General features: G+C 40.7%; 1 protein-coding gene across 9 annotated transcripts in view; it reads left to right on the forward strand.

The window, feature by feature from the left end:
* Positions 1-18,540, forward strand: part of RABGEF1 (RAB guanine nucleotide exchange factor 1) — a 74,757-nt gene that overhangs the window by 24,871 nt on the left and 31,346 nt on the right. For 6 of the 9 annotated variants that reach the window (XM_012449099.3, XM_012449103.3, XM_012449098.3 and 3 more), the window contains 2 exons: positions 6,186-6,374; positions 9,804-9,970. In XM_012449099.3, coding sequence (XP_012304522.1) covers positions 6,196-6,374; positions 9,804-9,970 — 346 coding nt within the window. In that variant the 5' untranslated portion in view covers positions 6,186-6,195. The remainder of the gene's footprint in view (positions 1-6,185; positions 6,375-9,803; positions 9,971-18,540) is intronic. The other 3 variants (XM_012449100.3, XM_012449101.3, XM_012449102.2) reach the window with 1 other exon arrangement.

Genomic DNA, 18,540 nt, shown 5'->3' on the forward strand with positions numbered 1-18,540 from the left:
AGTATCTTCATCTGTTTCAATAGGACGTAGTAGATGGTCTTTAAAGTTTCTTCAGCTTAACATTCTAGACTCTATTCTTCTTTTTTTCTACTTCTTGTTTTCTTCCTTCCTTTCTACCTCAGCCTCATATGCTATTTATAAGTGACTGATGTCTTAGATTTAAATCCTGACCTTGGAGGGCTTTAACCTTGTAGAGGAGGTAAACAGTAAACTTAAGAGTTCTTTCTAATTAGATTTCCCTCTCCCTGCCAAGTCTTATTAAATAACTCTTATAGCTCTGAGGTAGATTACCATACATCTTCTTTCCATTCCCACTGTGTTACCTCTTACTTATTTATTTATTTTTGAGACAGGATTTCACTCTGTTGCTCAGGCTGGAGTTCAGTGGTGCGATCTCAGCTCACTGCAGCCTCTGCCTCCTGGTTCCAAGTAATTCTCATGCCTCAGCCTCCTGAGTAGTTGGGATTACGGGCAAGTGCAACCATACCTCGCTACCCACTGTGTTACCTCTAGTCCTCTAATTATAGTTCTTCGTCAGTATCCGTGTCTTCTGTTCTGTACTTCTCTCTGATCCAACCTAGAAATTGCCTCTCAAGTTGTTTTGTTTTTGTTTTAAAGACGGCGTCTCTCTCTGTTGCCCAGGCTGGAGTCCAGTGGTATGATCCTGGCTTACTGCAACCTCCATCTCCCAGGTTCAAGCAATTCTTGTGTCTCAGCTTCCCGAGTAGCTGAGATTACTGGCGTCTGCCACCAAGCGCAGCTAATTTTTGTATTTTTAGTAGAGATAGGGTTTTGCTATGTTGGCCAGGCTGGTCTCGAATTCCTGACCTCAGGTGATCCACCCACCTCAGCCTCCCAAAGTGCTGGAATTACAGGTGTGAGCCACCACTCCTGGCTGAGGTTTTTTTTTTTTTTTTTTTTTAATAGAGTAAAATTGATTTGGGAGGATTATAATGTTCTGTGAATTTTTAAATTTTAATAGATTTATGTAAACACCTCCACAATCAGAATACAGAACAGTTTCATCACCCCAAAAAACTTTCTTGTGCTAATTCCTTATAGTCATATCATTCCCTACCCCTAGTTTCTAAATGGAATCATACAGTATGTAAACTTTTAAGACTGGCTGCTATGGTCTGAATCTTTGTGTCTCCCCCAGATTCATATGTTGAAATTCTAAACTGCAAGGCGATGCTATTAGGAGGTGGAGCCTTTGGGAGGTGATTAGTTCATGAAAGTGGAGCCCTCATAATTGACATAAGAGCCCTTATAATAGACTGCAGAGAGCTAGCCAGTCTCCCCCTCCCACCACATGAGGACACAGGGAGAAGGTACCTTCAGTGAACCACTAGACACCAACATCTGTTGACTTCTTGATCTTTAACTTGCCGGCCTCCTGAACTGTGAGAAATAAATTTCTGTTTTTTTATAACCTACCCAGTTTATGGTATTTTGTTACTGCAGCCAGAAGGAACTAAGATGCTGGCTTCTTTCAGCATAAAGCTTTTGAGATTCATCAACATTGTTGGGTGTACTAATGCCTGTTGTCATCATTGTTTTCCTGGGTGGCATTCTGTTGTATGAATGTACCATAGTTTATTTGTTCACCCATTGAAGGATATTTTAGTTGTCATTTTTTGTCATCACAAATAATGCTATTATAACTGTTTGTGTACAGAATTTTGATTAAATAGCAGTTTTTATTTCACTAGAGGAAATACCCAGGAGAGGGTTTGCATGGTTGGATGGTCATTGTATGTATACATTTTTAAGAAGCTATAAAACTCTTTTCTGTAGTGTCTGTACTGTTTTGCATTCCACTAGGAATGTATGAGGTTTGTAGTTGCTCTGCATCCCTTTATTTTTTTTCTGAGGTGGAGTCTCACTCTGTCACCCAGGCTGGAGTGCAGTGGTGTGTTCTTGACTTGCTGTAGCTTCCACCTCCCAGTATCAAATGATCCTCCCACCCCAGCCTACTGAGTAGCTGGGACCACAGGGATGCACCACCATGCCTGCCTATTTTTTTTTTTTTTTTTTTTTTTTGGTAGAGACAGGGTTTTGCCATTTTGCCCAGGCTGTGTCACTGTTTTTTATTTTAGTAATTCTAATAGGTTTGAGTGATATCTCATGGTGGTTTTAATTTGCATTTCTCTAATGACTGAACAGCGTTCAACCAACTATTCATGTGCTTATTTGCCACCACGTCAGTAACTGCAAGGGACCTGAGTTTTAAGTCTTCCCTATTTAAAGGTACCAAATTAGTCTCCATAGTTTCATGGATATTGGCCCAAGACATGAAATTCCTGGGTTGGAGGCAGAAGAGGAGGACACAGGTCACAGGACATCAGCAGAAGCAGCTTCATGTCCACATGGACTACCTTTGCTGTCAGTTCCCTGTGGGCAACGTCACAAGTAGGAAATCCAAGCTCAGGGAACTCAAATCTCATGAGGGGTGGCAAACATACCTTTCAAACCTTTGATGTGAAGGGAGACATTATATTTACTGTAGGACAATTAACAAACTTGTCTTCTGCTATGGAAGGAGCTATCATCTTTCTCTTGTAAGGATGTTCAATATGCAAACATCCTTGACTGGGCGATATGTAACAAAGGCCTCTCATGGAAATGTGGGACACCAGTGTGTATATCTTCTTTAGTAAAGTACCTGTTCAGGTTTTTTGCCCATTTTTAAATTGGGTGGTTTGTTTTCTTACAACTGAATTTTGAGAGTGCTTTATACATTCTGGACATGTGAGTTCTTTGCCAAATATGTGATTTGCAATATTTTCTCCCATTCTGTAGCTTGTCTTTTCATTTTATAAACAGTTATTCCCAGAGCAAAAGTTTTTTGTTTTGTTGCCAAGTTTGGGATACATACAGGTTCTGTGGGCTGTGACTTTAATGTCAGTTCATTGTTCAGAGCTTTTGTAGTGCTGTTTGCGTCTGTTTCATGCATGTGCTGATTTGAGACCTGCAGAGTGGTCTCTCCCTTAGTTCCAATTTAAAAACCTTTGGTACTGAATAGCATCAGATCTGTACATATGCAGGCTAGGGGTGAGTGTAGATAATGCTTTCTTGAGTTCTCCTCAGCAATTTTTCCCATACTTTTTGTTCCCTAGGAGTTCATATTTTCTTTCTTTTGTCCAGAAAACTGGATTTAGTTGCTCCACTCTGCCATGTCCTTCCACCACTGCATACACATTTGAGGCCAAGGATAAAGAGTGGGGAAAATCAATAGTTCTCCTGCCTCAGAGTTTGGCTCCTGTAGTCTCTCATTTCAGCCATAGCTGCAGACAAAGCACACGATTACAGGGCACTGTGGCTTAAGAGAAGGGGGAGATGGTAAATAGGGGGATCCCCATATTCTCTCTGACTGTTAGGAGTTTCCTTTCTCATGCCTGGAACCCAAACTGGAGGAGCTTTCTCTGTGTTGTGGGGTCCATTTCCAGGTTGGCCTGGTGATATTGGATGGGAGAAAGTGGTAATCTCTTAGACAGCTGGGTGATACTTTGAATTCTGGTCTTCCCCACATCCCATTTTGCTTTTCAAAATCCTCAAAAGTAGTGCACAGTGCATTCTGTCCAGGATCTGTGAGGTCTCTCTCCCCAGCAACTGCAGTCACTGTGTTCAGTTTTTCTTTGTTTTCATTTATGCCTGACTTTCTTCTAAGGGTTGCCCCTGTGTCTGCATGCCTTAATGTTCAGCCAGAGATTGTTGTTCAGACAAAGATTCAAATTGGGCTAAACATCTCAATCTTTAGTTAAGCTTCCGCTCTGATCAACAGATCCTGTGCCTACACAGAGGAGACATGGGAGAACCTGCAAAAATAAGAGCAAGGTTAGAGGGGAGGGCTTGAGATTTGAGTGCATTCCTTGGCCCAGACATAGATGCATCACAGAAAGTGGAAGTTTTGTCCATCTTTACAGTTTCTTTTGCAGAAGAGGATTTATTTTCCTCCTCACTTGGTTATGCTAGAAGACAGAACTCTACATCTCAAGTTGTATGTCTTAAGATAGAGATCTTAGCATGCTTTCCCCTTTACAGGAGCTTTTAGTGGTGACTTTCAATCCAGACTCTGTAGCCTGGAGTTGTAAAAAGCCATCATGATTTGACTTCCCACCTAACTTCTTTAGTTTACCTTCTGTCTATACTACATCATTCATATTTTACATTTGCCTTCCTACTTCTGAGCTCTTTGTGAAAGGCCTTCTTCCTGTCCAGAATGTCCTTTGTCTTTATGTCGTCTTTCTAAGACCCTTTCAACTCAAGGCTCCTTAAGGTCTGTCACCAGCATCCCCAAGTGGTTTCTCCATCCTCCGTAAGTCAGAATTGGTATATCTGTTGCTCTCCAACAGTTTCCTGATACTTTCTATTTTTCCACATTTTTCAGTCTGCCTTTACTTACAATTATGAGGCTTCTGAGGGCAATGACCTGTTCTATCACTTGAATCACCAGTAGCATCTAGCTCAATTCTTTGCACATAGTTGGCACTTAGTAAATGTTTGAGTTAAATTAATGATAAGATCCTCAAGATATAGGGCTTAATTTTATCTGCACACGTGAGTCTCAGATGAATGCTATAGAGTGCCACTTTTTTTCTGTGTTTGTTTGGCAGTTTATATGGAGAAGAATGAGTACAGGTGGTTTCAGTTTGAGTGGAAATTGGTGCATAGCAATTTACCATACAGCTGCGAGGCTATGACTAAATGAATTTAAATATTATGCAGTAGAAAAGAAAACTGACTTTGGAATTTAAGATATTATTTCAATTTTATCTCTTCTCTATTCTCTTTTTCTCTTCTTTTCTTTCTAGACAAGGCCTCACTCTGTCACCCAGGCTGGTGTGCAGTGGTGTGATCATAGCTCACTGCAGCCTCCAACTCCTGGGTTCAAGCAGTCCTCTTATCTCAGCCTCCCGAGTTGCTGGGACTACAGGCATATACCATCACACCCCACTAATTTTGTTTTGAGTTTTGCGGTTTTTTTTTTTTTTTTTGAGACAGAGTCTTGCTCTGCTGCCAGGCTGGAATGCAGGGGCTCAATCTCGGCTCACTGCAACCTCTGCCTCCCGGGTTCAAGTGATTCCCCTGCCTCAGCCTCCTGAGTAGCTCGAACTACAGGCACGTACCACTATGACTGGGTAATTTTTTGTATTTTAGTAGAGATGGGGTTTTCTTCATGTTGGCAAGGATGGTCTCGATCTCCTGACTTTGTGATTCACCCACTTTGGTCTCCCAAGGTGCTAGGATTACAGGAGTGAGCCACCATGCCCGGCCACACCCAGCTAGTTTTTGTAACTTTTGTATAGATGGGGTCTTGCTGTGTTGCCCGGGCTGGTCCCGAAATCCTAGCCTCAAGTGATCCTCCTACCTTGGCCTCCCAAAGTACTGGGATTATAGACATGAGCCACTATCCCCAGCCAGGGTTTGTTTTTTAATAGTAGCCATCCTAACAGGTGTGAAGTGATATCTCATTGTGGTTTTTATTTGCATTTCCCTGGTGATTAGTGATGTTGAGCATTTTTTCACATTTGTTGACTGTTCATGTTTTCTTTGGAAAATTGATTATTGATGTTGTTCTCCCATTAGTTAGTCAGATTATTTGGGGTTGTTGTTGTTGTTGTTGTTATTGAGTTGTAGGAGTTCCTTTGTATTCTGGATATTAACCCCTTATAGATATGTGGTTTGCAGATGTGTTCTCCCATTCTGTGTTGTTCCTTTTTACTCTGTCAGTTGGCTCTTGTGTTGTGCAGACATTTTAAAGTTTGATGTAATGTATTTGTTTGATTTTGCTTTTGTTGCCTGTGCTTTTGGTATCATATCCAAGAAGTCACAGCAAAATTCAGTGTCAGGAAGCTTTTCCCCTAAGTTTTCTTTTAGGAGTTTTCTAGTTTCCAGCCTTTACATTTAGGTCTTTAATCCAATGTTAGCCCTTTTTTAATGGGTTCTTTGTATTTTGGGCAGAGAATAAGTCTTTCTTTAATATGTCTGTGTCAGGAATTTACTATATTTAACTTTTCTTTTTTGTTTCTTTTTTTTCTCCCCTCTTTCCCTCATCCCTCCTTCCCTCTCTTACAGCTTGAAAATAATGGAATCACTCACTTTTTGTTCATAATTGCTAAGATTTTAGTTAGTAGAATGATAATTCATTTTCAACATCACTTTCTTGTTTGTTTATTGGTTAGCAGGAAGAAGATGAGCCTTAAGTCTGAACGCCGAGGAATTCACGTGGATCAGTCAGAGCTCCTGTGCAAGAAAGGATGTGGTTACTACGGCAACCCTGCCTGGCAGGGTTTCTGCTCCAAGTGCTGGAGGGAAGAGTACCACAAAGCCAGGCAGAAGCAGATTCAGGAGGACTGGGAGCTGGCGGAGCGGTAAAAGAACTTAACTAGAGGAGGTTGAACAGTGACATGACTAGATACATAGTCCTGTCACCATCTAAATACATTTTTCTCTTCTGCTTTGAGCTATCAGCAAATCAGTTTAACATTAAAGAAAAAGATTTTTTTCCCCTCTTCTTTTCAGTCAACATTTAATGAACAGCTTTCAGTAGTTTCTTCATTTTGTGTTTGTCTTAACTTCTGATTATTTTCTTTGGGTTGTATTAGTCTTAGTTCTCAAATTTAGACAATAAGCTCCTTGGAGTGGAAGAATGGGAATAGGCATATTTCATGGTGAAAATTAAATCAGCTAATAAATGTGATGTACCCAGCGCAGGGCTTGCAGATGGCACTCATCAAGCATTATTTCCCTCATTCTTTTAATATAATATATTCAGCATGGCATCTAGCTCAGTGATAAAATACAGTAGTAGAAATCTGTTGACTTGTACACATCACATAGTCCTCGCATTATAGAAATTTAACTTTTCCTTTAAAATGAGGTTAGTCAAAGGCAGTTTGTATTATCTGGAAATGCAGTGATGTTAAAAATTAAACAATGGGCCAGGTGCAGTGGCTCACGCCTGTAATCCTAGCACTTTGGGAGGCTGAGGTGAGAGGATCACCTGAGGTCAGGAGTTGGAGACCAGCCTGACCAACATGGTGAAATCCCATCTCTACTAAAAGTATTTAAAAAATTAGCCAGGTGTGGTGGTGCATGCTTATAATCCCAACTGCTTGGGAGGCTGAGGCAGGAGAATTGCTTGAACCCAGGAATTGGAGGTTGCAGTGAGCCGAGATCGTGCCACTGCACTCAGCCTGGGTGACAGAGTGAGACTCTTGTTTCAAAAAAAAAAAAAAATTAAATGATGAGATGGCTAGTGAGCATAGAAACTAATAAAATGCCATGAATAATGCTAATTGTTTGCCAGACCATTCTGGAAATTCTAAAACTGCTTCAACAGAAGAAAGTCAAATGGAACTCTGCCAACTCTTGCTAGTTTTTTTTTTTTTTTCCCCATCCAGTCAGCCAATATTTATTGAGTGACTACTTTGCTGGCATCTGTGGTGAACTCAGAGAATTAGAAATCACACATTGCTTTCAGTGACTGTTGTCAAAAAGAGAAAATTTTAGCCCAGAACATTAATGATCTCCTCAGCTTTCCACTGCATGCCTGATACTGTCAGTAGCAGTTCCTGTTTGAGAAACAGAGTAGGGGCCACTAGGCATGAACTCCCTCAGCTTCCTCCCCTCTCCGCATAAAAATGTACTAATATTTTTATAGTAACTTCTTGTCTGTCCCAGAGAAAGTTGTGTCTCTCTTCCATCCTCAGACTTAACACCTCCACCTGTGATTTTTGTTTCTATTTCTTACTGCTTTTAATTGTGACCCTGCTAAATCACTTGGAAAGCTTGTAAAAGCAGTGATTGCTGGACCTCACCCTCAGAGTCTCTGATTTTAGTCGCTTGGGAGTAAGACTAGAGAATCTGCATTTTTAATAAGTTGCCTGGTGATCCTGCTGCTGCTGTCTAGGAAATCACACTTGGAGAACCCCCGTCTTATAGATAGTGCTTGAGGTTTTTTTTTTATTTTTATTTTTTTGAGATGGAGTCTTGCTCTGTTGCCAGGCTGGAGTGCAGTGGCACGATCTCGGCTCACTGCAACCTCTGTCTCCTGGGTTCAAGCGATTCCCCTGCCTCAGCCTCCTGAGTAGCTGGCACTACAGGTGCGCACCACCACACTAGGCTAATTTTTTGTATTTTAGTAGAGAGGGGTCTCACCATGGCCAGGATAGTCTAGATCTCCTGACCTTGTGATTCGCCCACCTCGGCCTCGCAAAGTGCTAAGATTACAGGTGTGAGCCACCACGCCCAGCCAAGTTTTGTTTGTTTGTTTTTGAGACAGGGTCTTGCTTTGTCACCCAGGCTGGAGTGCAGTGATGCAGTCTCGACTCACTGCAACCTCTGCTTCCTGGGCTCAAGTGATCCTTCTGCTTCAGCCTCCCAAGTAGCTAGGACTACAGGAGCATGTCACCACTTCCGGCTAATTTTTGTATTTTACATAGAGACAGGGTTTCACCATATTGCCCAGGCTGGTCTCAAACTCCTGAGCTCAATTGATGGCTGGACGCCTTGGCCTCCCAAAGTGCTGGGATTACAGAGCCACCACACCTGGCCTGTGTTTGGGAATTATTACAGATGATTCATATACAGCTAATCCAAAGCTAAATTTATTGCTTTTATTTATTATTCTCCCCATTCTGAACATTTGTCTCCTAACCCTTCTCCTGAGTCAATTAATGGCATCACTATTTACCAAGTTAGCTACAAAACCTTGGTTTCATTCTTGATTTCTTTCACCTCCCTTGCTACCTACAACTTGACCAAGTACTATTTGTTCCAACTCAGAAAAGTCTTTTGAATTTTACCTTTTCTACTCCTATTTTCCAGGTACTTATTTTCTTTTACTTAAACCTTTATAATATACTCTTACTTCTTATCCCTGCCTCTAATTTCTCTACCTTTCAAGTTGTTCACACAGCTCCCACATTATCTTTCTAAAGCACAGATCTGACAATGAGAACTTCTTGGATTTACAGTCTTTCTTGCTTCCCCACCACATGATAAAATCCAGAAGAGTGGGCTTAGCAATCAAGATTCCTGACCCTCTGGTGGCTTCCTGTATATCCAGCATCACAGTTCATTACACCCCCAGTGCTCTGGCTACATTCAGCTTGTTGTGAAGCAAACCACGGGCTTGCACATTTGTAGTTCCTTCTTCCTGGAATGTCCTTTCATTTAGAATCCTATTCATCCTTATTAGTTACACCTGCAGTCCCAATGCCTTGGGATGCTGAAGCATGAGAATTGCTTGAACTTGGGAGGCAGAGGTTGCAGTGAGCTGAAATCATGCCATTGCACTGTAGCCTGGGTGATGGAGTGACACTCTGTCTCCAGAAAAAAAAAAAAGGATCCTATTCATCCTTTAAGACCCTGCCCAGACATCACTGTTGTAAAGCCTTGTCAGACTCTTCCAGCAGATTGAGTTCTTCCCTGTGTTCTCACAGCACTCAATTTTTACTCTCTGCTATAGCAGCTGTCCTATTATGTAGCCGTTGTTCACTTGCCTTTTCCTCTGTTCAAACCTTGAGCTTGTTAGGGAAAAGGACTAGACTTGATTTCTTCCATGTAACCCTACAGCAGTTGTTGAATGAGCATGAGAAGGTCTCGTTTGAAATCTGTAGTGCGTGAAGGGCAGTCCATCCCATCTAGAAGCTATCTGAGACTTCAGACTGATTTGGTATATTTAGTCTCTGGTTTTGAAATCTTTAGATCCTCCTGAATTAATGGAGTAATAACCTGCAGATACAGAGAAACCTTGGAGAATATCTAGATCATTCTAATCCTCTCTTGAATTGCAGACTCCAACGGGAGGAGGAAGAGGCCTTTGCCAGCAGTCAGAGCAGCCAAGGGGCCCAATCCCTCACGTTCTCCAAGTTTGAAGAAAAGAAAACCAACGAGAAGACCCGCAAGGTTACTACAGTGAAGAAATTCTTCAGTGCGTCTTCCAGGGTCGGATCAAAGAAGGGTAATGTTGTGATACTCATTTTTTTCTTGTCTTCCTGAGTGAGACACAGAGTAGATCCACTATGCTCATAGACTCGGCTTTGTAATTTCTGTCAACTTTCTGAGAACATCAGCTCAGATTTGAGACTGAAATTGAAATTGGGTTTCAGGGTCAGACAATATATGAAACCAATTTTCTCTTTGATTTAAAGACATTGTGTTTTAGAGAAATTTGTTTACTCCATAGGAGGAATTAAGAGAATTGAAATAGGTAGTTTTGTTTATGAAATTCATCCTCATCCAAATGACTGTCCCTTTGGCTGTTTTGTTTTTGTGTGCCTTTTTTTTTTGGATCCTGGTTTGTTCTGTTGTATAAAACCCTCACTGTACATAGCTTGTCAGAAATGGTGATTTCTAGGCTTGAAAGCCATCTGAGAGAGAAATTTTTTTTGTCCAAGAGCTTATTTGAGAGACAACTTGTATCTTGAGGAAGTGTATTGAGAACATACAGGAAAAGGCCCATGTTGGCCTCTTGGGGGAATGAAAGTAACCCATAGTAGCTATTTTCTAGTGCATGGAGTTGTATGTAGATGATCAGATTCACCCTGCTTCTTAAAATGCCATATAACCAAGAGGATTGTCTCTTAAGTTACAGTTTTTCTACCGGTGTGAGCAGACAAGCCAGTTGAAGTGGCCCAGCATGAAGCAAAGGAGTCTCTGTTGTAAGGCCTCAGTCTCTGAAAATTTATGTTGGTACTCAGAGTTATGTAGTCAATGTGAAATGGTCAGGGAGACCGGGAACCAATACTGATGCTGTCAGAAGACCTGTTCTCTAGGAGCCTCTCTCTTGCTCCCCAGTTCGTACCCTGGGGTAATTGTGATGAGGTCTTCTCCCCTGAAGGCAGGGGAATGAATCCTAAGACAGTGTTACCCCTTAAGATCCTTGCCGGCCTTCTAGGTTTTGTGACTTTTGCTGTTTCTTTGTTTTATTAAAAGGAAATATTGCTTATAACCAAAAACACACTTCTCTTTAAGAAATGGATAGCAGGCCTGATGTGGTGGCTCACACCTATAATCTCAGCAATTTGAGAGGCCAAGACGGATGGATCACCTGAGCTCAGAAGTTTGAGACCAGCCTGGGCAACATGGTGAAACCTCGTCTCTACAAAAAAATACAAAAATTATTTGGGCACAGTGGCATGTGCCTGTAGTTTCAGCTACTCAGGAGGCTCAGGCAGGAGAATGACTTGAACCCAGGAGGCGGAGGTTGCGTGAGCCAAAATCATGCCATTGCACTCCAGCCTGGTGACAGCAAGACCCTGTCTCAAAAAGAAAAGAAAAGAAAAGGAAAAGAAAAGAATTACTCTGGCCGGGCGTCGTGGCTATCGCCTGTAATCCAAGCACTTTGGAGGCCAAGGCGGGCGGATCACCTGAGGTCGGGATTTCAAGAACAGCCTGACCAACATGGTGAAACCCCGTTTTAAAAAAAAGAAGAAAAAAAAAGATTGATTACCTTTCATATGACAAATTTGAAGTTGTTTCTTGGTTGGCTGCCAGTTGTAGCAATTTGTCTCTACTAAAAAGCAGAAAAAAATTAGTACTTGCCAGAGATTAAATAAGGATGGATTGGGCTCATGATTTATTTATTAGGAGGTGGAATAGCTGGGTGGTTAGTAAGGTGACTTTAAAGTCACTCCTGGTTTGAGTCCTAGCTTTGTCATTTACCCAGCTGTGTGACCCTGGGCAGACTAACCTTTCTGAGTCCTGTCCACACCGAGGGACAATAATACCTATCAGAGACATGTGATGAGGATTAAATGAGTTGACATATGTAAAGAGCTTAGCACAGTGCCTGACACACGTGGTACATTTCCAGTAAGTGTTAGCTATTTTAAAATGCAAGTTATTCTTCTGATAGGATAATCTTGCAGGAGCTCAAGGGCATTTATTATGAAGATCATTCTTTCCTATTTAGCTTAAAGTCTGTTTCCTGCTTTGGGAAAGTTTCATTACCCATATGAATTTATGATGATATGTAGTGAAATTATAAGTATTTATAACAGATGAAATAGTAAAAAAAATTATAAAATTATCAGCTCTAATAGCCTGTTTTCCAGATGACAACATGAAAGTCCATAAAGGTTAACTAATTTACCCAAGGTCGTACAATGAGTTTGTGTATGATAACTCAGGTCGCCTAACTCCTAGTTCAATATTTTTCTATTATATCCCTTTATCAAATGTGTATACTTCAGGAACCCAGGTTATTTAATATATATAATATTAAATATGTAAATGAAATTAAGTTTCTGTTACTTAAGTGTACATAATTGTCATTTATATTCTCTGACTCTCCTTGGTGGTTTTAAAAACCTGTGTCCTAAAAGCCTCTGTACAGTGTACATTATACTATGGAAAGAAGATTTACAATTTAGTGCAGAGTCTATACTTTAAAAAGAAACAATTCTGGAGCCAGGTGCAGTGGCTTGTACCTACATATAATCCCAGCTACTTGGAAGACTAAGGTAGGAGGATTACATGAACCCAGGAGTTAGTGATGCGGTGAGCTATGGTTGTGCCACTGCACTCCAGCCTGGACAGCAGAGCAGAGTCAGATACCATCTCTAAAATAATTAATTAATTAAAAAAAAGAAACAATCCAAGTGACTTTTATTTTAAAAATTTGTATGCAAAATGGTTTTTACCTTTGTTCTTTTCTCCCCACCCCCTTGTCTTTTTGAGTGATAGATTTGTACTTTAGATTTTTTTGTTCTTTAGTTGTTTTTTGTCTGTAGAAAGCTTTTGGGGATAAACACCTAAAAGTATTTCATAAATGCATGTTAGAAAAGAATATTCCATTGTATCTTTGTTTCACAGATCACTTAATATAAGTTAGCCAGGTAAATTTCACATTTCACACTGATAATTTTTTTGACCATTGTGTGCGGATAAGGTTAGCCTAAGTGCAGTTTTAATGTATTGGGTCTGGACTAGAAACAGACTTTTGTATTCTGTATTCTTTATCTTCTTTAGTACGTGATGCTCTTGGTATTTTACTTGTTTCTATTAGTAGCGTAGAGGAAAGCTTTTATGCCAAATGTAGCAGCTTGGTAGCAGACAAAATACAAATAACTTTCTAAGGAATTTGAAGAATATGTTCACATTCTATTAGAGTTGAATGCCCCTTCAGAGACAGTAAATGGAATATCTTGACAGTAAAGACTCAGTTAAAGTGTTTTAGTCGCCACAGTAAGGGTGAGTGAGCTGTATAGAGGTATAGTGGCTGGCCAAGCTGAGATACTTGCTTATACATTCCAAAATGCCCTTTTCTTTTAGAACTCCTCTAATCTTGTCATCCCAGGTAGAACCTTGTGTACCTCTTTCACAAACAGATCTGAAGACAGTGATCCTACAAAGAAGCTTTTTTCTTTTTTGGCATTAAATACCAATACCACCCATACCTTAGATTCTAAATAGTATTCATTAAAGTGAACCAGGGTTTCTTGGAGAAATGACTAATTCTGGGACTGGAGCAGGGAAAAAAGGGCCCCTTCAGTATTTTGGGGACATGTCAGAGGATCCAGAAGCCAGCTTGGAGGGGTTTCCACTGGCCAAGTCTGGGATAATTTGAGTGTCAAAATAAATAAGGACAATAAGGCTGGGTGCAGTGGCTCACACTTGTAATCCCAGGATTTTGGGAGGATGAGGCAGGCGTTATCACCTGAGGTCAGGAGTTGGAGACTAGTGGGGCCAACATGGTGAAACTCTGTCTCTACTAAAAATGCAAAATTAGGCCGGATGCAGTGGCTCATGCCTGTAATCCTAGCACTTTGGGAGACCGAGGTGGGTGGATCACCTGAAGTCAGGAGTTCAAGACCAGCCTGGCCATCATCTTTAAAAAAAAAAAATGCAAAATTAGTCTGGTGTGGAGGTACACACCTGTAATCCCAGCTACTCAGAGGCTGTGTCAGAAGAATCGCTTGAACCTGGGAGACGGAGGTTGCAGTGAGTTGAGATTGGGCCACTGCACTCCAGCCTGGGCAACGACTGAAACTCCATCTCAAAAAAAAATAAAAAATAAAAAATGAGAGAGAGAGGTTGGGGAATGGAAGTCTCGCTAATCATGGTCTACTTGCTATAACTGAAATATTAGTGTTGTTTCTGTATTAAAAACATAAGGTGCATCCAGGTGCAGTGGCTCGTGCTTGTAATCCCAGCACTTTGGAGGCCAAGGCAAGAAGGTTTTTTGATCTCAGGAGTTGAAGACCAGCCTGGGTAATATAGTGAGACCCCCATCTCTTAAAAAACGAAAACTAAAAAATTAGCCAGCCTAGTGCCTGTAGGGCCAGCTACTCGGGAGGCTGAGGTGGAGGATCATTTGAGCCTGGGAAGTTGAGGCTGCAGTGAACTGTGATCATGTCACCACACTACAGTCTGAGTGACAGAGTGAGACTCTGATTCAAAAAAAAATCAAAACTACAAGGTGACTTTAAGTTGAAGATCAAGCACTTGCCATTTGAGCCCTAGCCAAAACTATGAACTGTAATGTGGGTAAAGTTGTTCTTTTCCGTATTTTCTCCTTCTTCACTTCTTTCTTCTTACACACTGAATCCCTATTGACTGTTGAAACATAACTCACCTCCTCCCTGCATACCAAACTCCTGAATTGTGTCTCACTTTCTACTCTCTAATCCAAACTTGTAGCCTCTTAGTAGGGGTTGATTTTTAGGAATCTTAGAGAAAAACAACCAAGTGTTGATTTTAGTAACTTGTATGTTCATAACTAGTTAATTGAATTCATCCTCATTTACATTTTTAAAGGGGATTTTTTTTTTTTTTTTTTTTTTTTTTTGAGACGGAGTTTCGCTCTTGTTACCCAGGCTGGAGTGCAATGGCGCGATCTCGGCTCACCGCAACCTCCGCCTCCTGGGTTCAGGCAATTCTCCTGCCTCAGCCTCCTGAGTAGCTGGGATTACAGGCACGCGCCACCGTGCCCAGCTAATTTTTTTGTATTAATAGAGACGGGGTTTCACAATGTTGACCAGGATGGTCTCGATCTCTCGACCTTGTGATCCACCCGCCTCGGCCTCCCAAAGTGCTGGGATTACAGGCTTGAGCCACCGCGCCCGGCCTAAAGGGGATTTTTTTTTAAAGCAGAAGTGTCTCTTTGGAAAAGTATGTGTGGGAGGGAAGCATGTGGTAAGCAAAGCAATAAAGGAAATGAGTAGGGTTTTCCTGTCCTTGACTGGCCTACAGACCTCCAAAGTCAGAGGAATTGGTGTTCTTCTGAAGAGTCTTCAATCCTCTCACTTACTGAGGTAGTTGTAGCATAGTCAACAGCTCAGGCTTTGGATTTAAGCGCACAGACCTGGGTTCAAATTCCAGTCTTTGCTATGTAAATGACTGCAACATTATTCAAGTTACTTAACATATTCAAGCCTGAGCTTCCTCATTTGTAAATATCATGTGTACTACCTGTTAGACTTGTGAGGATTATACAAAGTAGCATTGTAAAAGTACTTAGTGCTGAATAGGCATTATCTATATGTAAGTTGCTAACATATTATTTTGTCAGATGGAATACATATTATATTTTTACTGGGTTGAGTGTTTTATCCGTCAGGTAGGTCAAGTTGGTTGATAGCATTGTTCAAGTATTCTGTCTGTCTTTTTTTTTTTTTTGAGATGGAGTTTCGCTCTTGTTACCCAGGCTGGAGTGCAATGGTGCGATCTCGGCTCACCGCAACCTCCGCCTCCTAGGTTCAGGCAATTCTCCTGCCTCAGCCTCCTGAGTAGCTGGGATTACAGGCACGCGCCACCATGCCCAGCTAATTTTTTGTATTTTTAGTAGAGACGGGTTTTCACCATGTTGACCAGGATGGTCTCGATCTCTTGACCTCGTGATCCACCCGCCTCGGCCACCCAAAATGCTGGGATTACAGGTGTGAGCCACCGCTCCCGGCAAGTATTCTGTCTTTACTGACTTTTTAAAAATCACCTCTCTGTCAATTACTAAGTGAGGAGTATTGTAATCTCCAAATATCATTGTGAATTTATTTCTCCTTTCAGTTCTATCAAATTTTGTTTTATGTGTTTTGAAGCTATATGATTAGTATAAACATATTTAGGATTGCTGTATCTTCTTGAAGATTAACCCCTTTTTATTATGAGATGCTCCTCTTTGTTCTTGGTAATATGGTCCGTGGTTCTTAAGTTTACCTTGTCTAACATTGGTATAACCACTTAAGCTCTTTTTCATTGTTTCAGAGTATCCTTTTCCTTTCATTAGTTTTTAACATATTTGTATCTTTATATTTAATTTCTTACAGACAGCATAAAGTGGGTTCTTATTTTTTAATCTAATCTGATAATCGCTGACATTTAATCAGACTGTTTATACCACTTATATTTAATGTGATTTTTGATAAGGGAAGGTTTACCCCTGCCATCTTGCTCTTTGTGTTTATCCCATCTTGTCTTAGTTCCTTTTCACTTCTTTTCTTGCCTTCTTTCTGACCACACCTTTGTCTCCACTATCAGCTTGTTAGCAATAGCTCTTCATTCTGTTTCATTTTGTTTTTGTTACTGGTTCTTCTGGGGTTTACAGAATACATCTTTTTTTTTTTTTCTTTTTTTATGCTTTTCCTCTGGGGATACAGAATACATCTTTTTTTTTTTTTTGAGACAGAGTTTCACTCTTGTTACCCAGGCTGGAGTGCAATGGCGGGATCTCTGCTCACCACCACCTCCGCCTCCTGGGTTCAGGCAATTCTCCTGCCTCAGCCTCCTGAGTAGCTGGGATTACAGGCACGCGCCACCATGCCCAGCTAATTTTTTTTGTATTTTTAGTAGAGACGGGGTTTCACCTTGTTGACCAGGGTGGTCTCGATCTCTTGACCTCGTGATCCACCCGCCTCGGCCTCCCAAAGTGCTGGGATTGCAGGCGTGAGCCACTGCGCCCAGCCCACAGAATACATCTTTAACTTAACCTACCTTCAAATAGTATTATACCACTTTAAAGAAAAAAGAAAAAAATTGTAAATTAATAGTATTATACCACTTTACATATAAGAATCTTAAACAGAATTCTTACATTTCTTCCTCTCACCCTTTGCGTCATTGTTCTACATGTTACTTGGTGATTCTTTCTCTCATCTTGGGTAATTTCTTCATATGCATGTGCTGTACTTAGCCACACTCAAGGGAACCCTCTGCAGGTACCTCGAGCTTCTTCTGTGTAGCTCTCTCCCCTCTGTAGCATTTGCATGATACTTTGCCATGCAAACTCTGGTCATATTGGTCTCCCTGAACTCCAAATGCTGTTTCCTCAATTCAGCAAATCAGCTACGCTCTGTTTGAGTGGCCTCTCCCTGTGCCGTGACTTTAAAACTCTCCCAGCAGTGAGCTGGGACTCTGGGACAGACTGGATTTCATTCCCTTCTTTCAAGAGTTAGTCTACTGTTTGCCTGTTGTCCGGTGTCTGAAAACCTTTAGTTTATATATTTGTCTGACCTTTCAATTGTTAAGGTAGTGGGGTAAACCTGATCCCATCAGAGTATTCCATCATTACTAGAAGTGGAATTATCAGACAGAGAAGGATTCAATTCCAAATAATAAAGAAATTTTTCCTAATTATACAGATGTCAGCACAATCTTTGGTTTTCCATTTAGATAAAAAAATATTTTAGAAAAGATGTTGACTTTTTGGTTTTGAATTAGATTGTACCTGATTTATTTATGTCTTAAAAAATATAGATAGTATATCCAAATGGCTAAAACATAAAAGATATGGTCAGAAGTCTCTTTTCTACTTTGTCTCTCACCCATCTAGTTCCTAAGCACCACTGCTATCCTTCCCCCTGTTTTCAGACAACTTTTGTTATTAGTTTCTTGTGTATCCGTCTATGCTTTTATATTGATTTATAAAAACATATATCCTTATACCACTACCCCCTATTTAACATAAAACATAGCTCAGTGTACATACCTTATTTATTTATTTATTTTTTTAAGAGACAAGTTCTCACTCTGTCGCCTAGGCTGGAGTGCAGTGGGATGATCATAGCTCACTGCAGTGTCAAACTCCTGGGCTCAAGTGATCCTCCTGCCTCAGACCCCTCCCAAAATAGCCGGCACTATAGGCACACACCACCACGCCTCGCTAATGTTTTTACTTTTTATAGAGACAGCATGTCACTATGTTGCTAATTCACTTTTTTTCTTCCAGTACATTTATGAGCTCTTTCCATATTAGTACATAAGAAGGATACTTTTTAATTTTAAAACTATGGTATTTTATTTTACGGATTAAAAGATAATTTAATTAGTTCCTCAGTGATGGCCAGTTATTTCCAGTCTTTTGCTATTACAAGTAATGCTAAAATATACATATTTCATTTTGTATATGTAAAATTTTCATCAGTAGAAAATTTTGGGGAAATACAAATGTTGGGACGGGTGCAGTGGTTCACGCCTGTAATCCCAGCACTTTAAGAGGCTGAGGTGGGTGGATCACCCAAGGTCAGGAGTTCAAGACCAGTCTGACCAACATGGTGAAACCCCCGTCTCTACTAAAAATACAAAAATTTGCTG

The sequence above is a fragment of the Aotus nancymaae genome, unplaced genomic scaffold (genome assembly GCF_030222135.1).
Source record: "Aotus nancymaae isolate 86718 unplaced genomic scaffold, 86718_ANA_hifiasm-v0.15.2.pri h1tg000012l, whole genome shotgun sequence".
NCBI lineage: Eukaryota > Metazoa > Chordata > Mammalia > Primates > Aotidae > Aotus > Aotus nancymaae.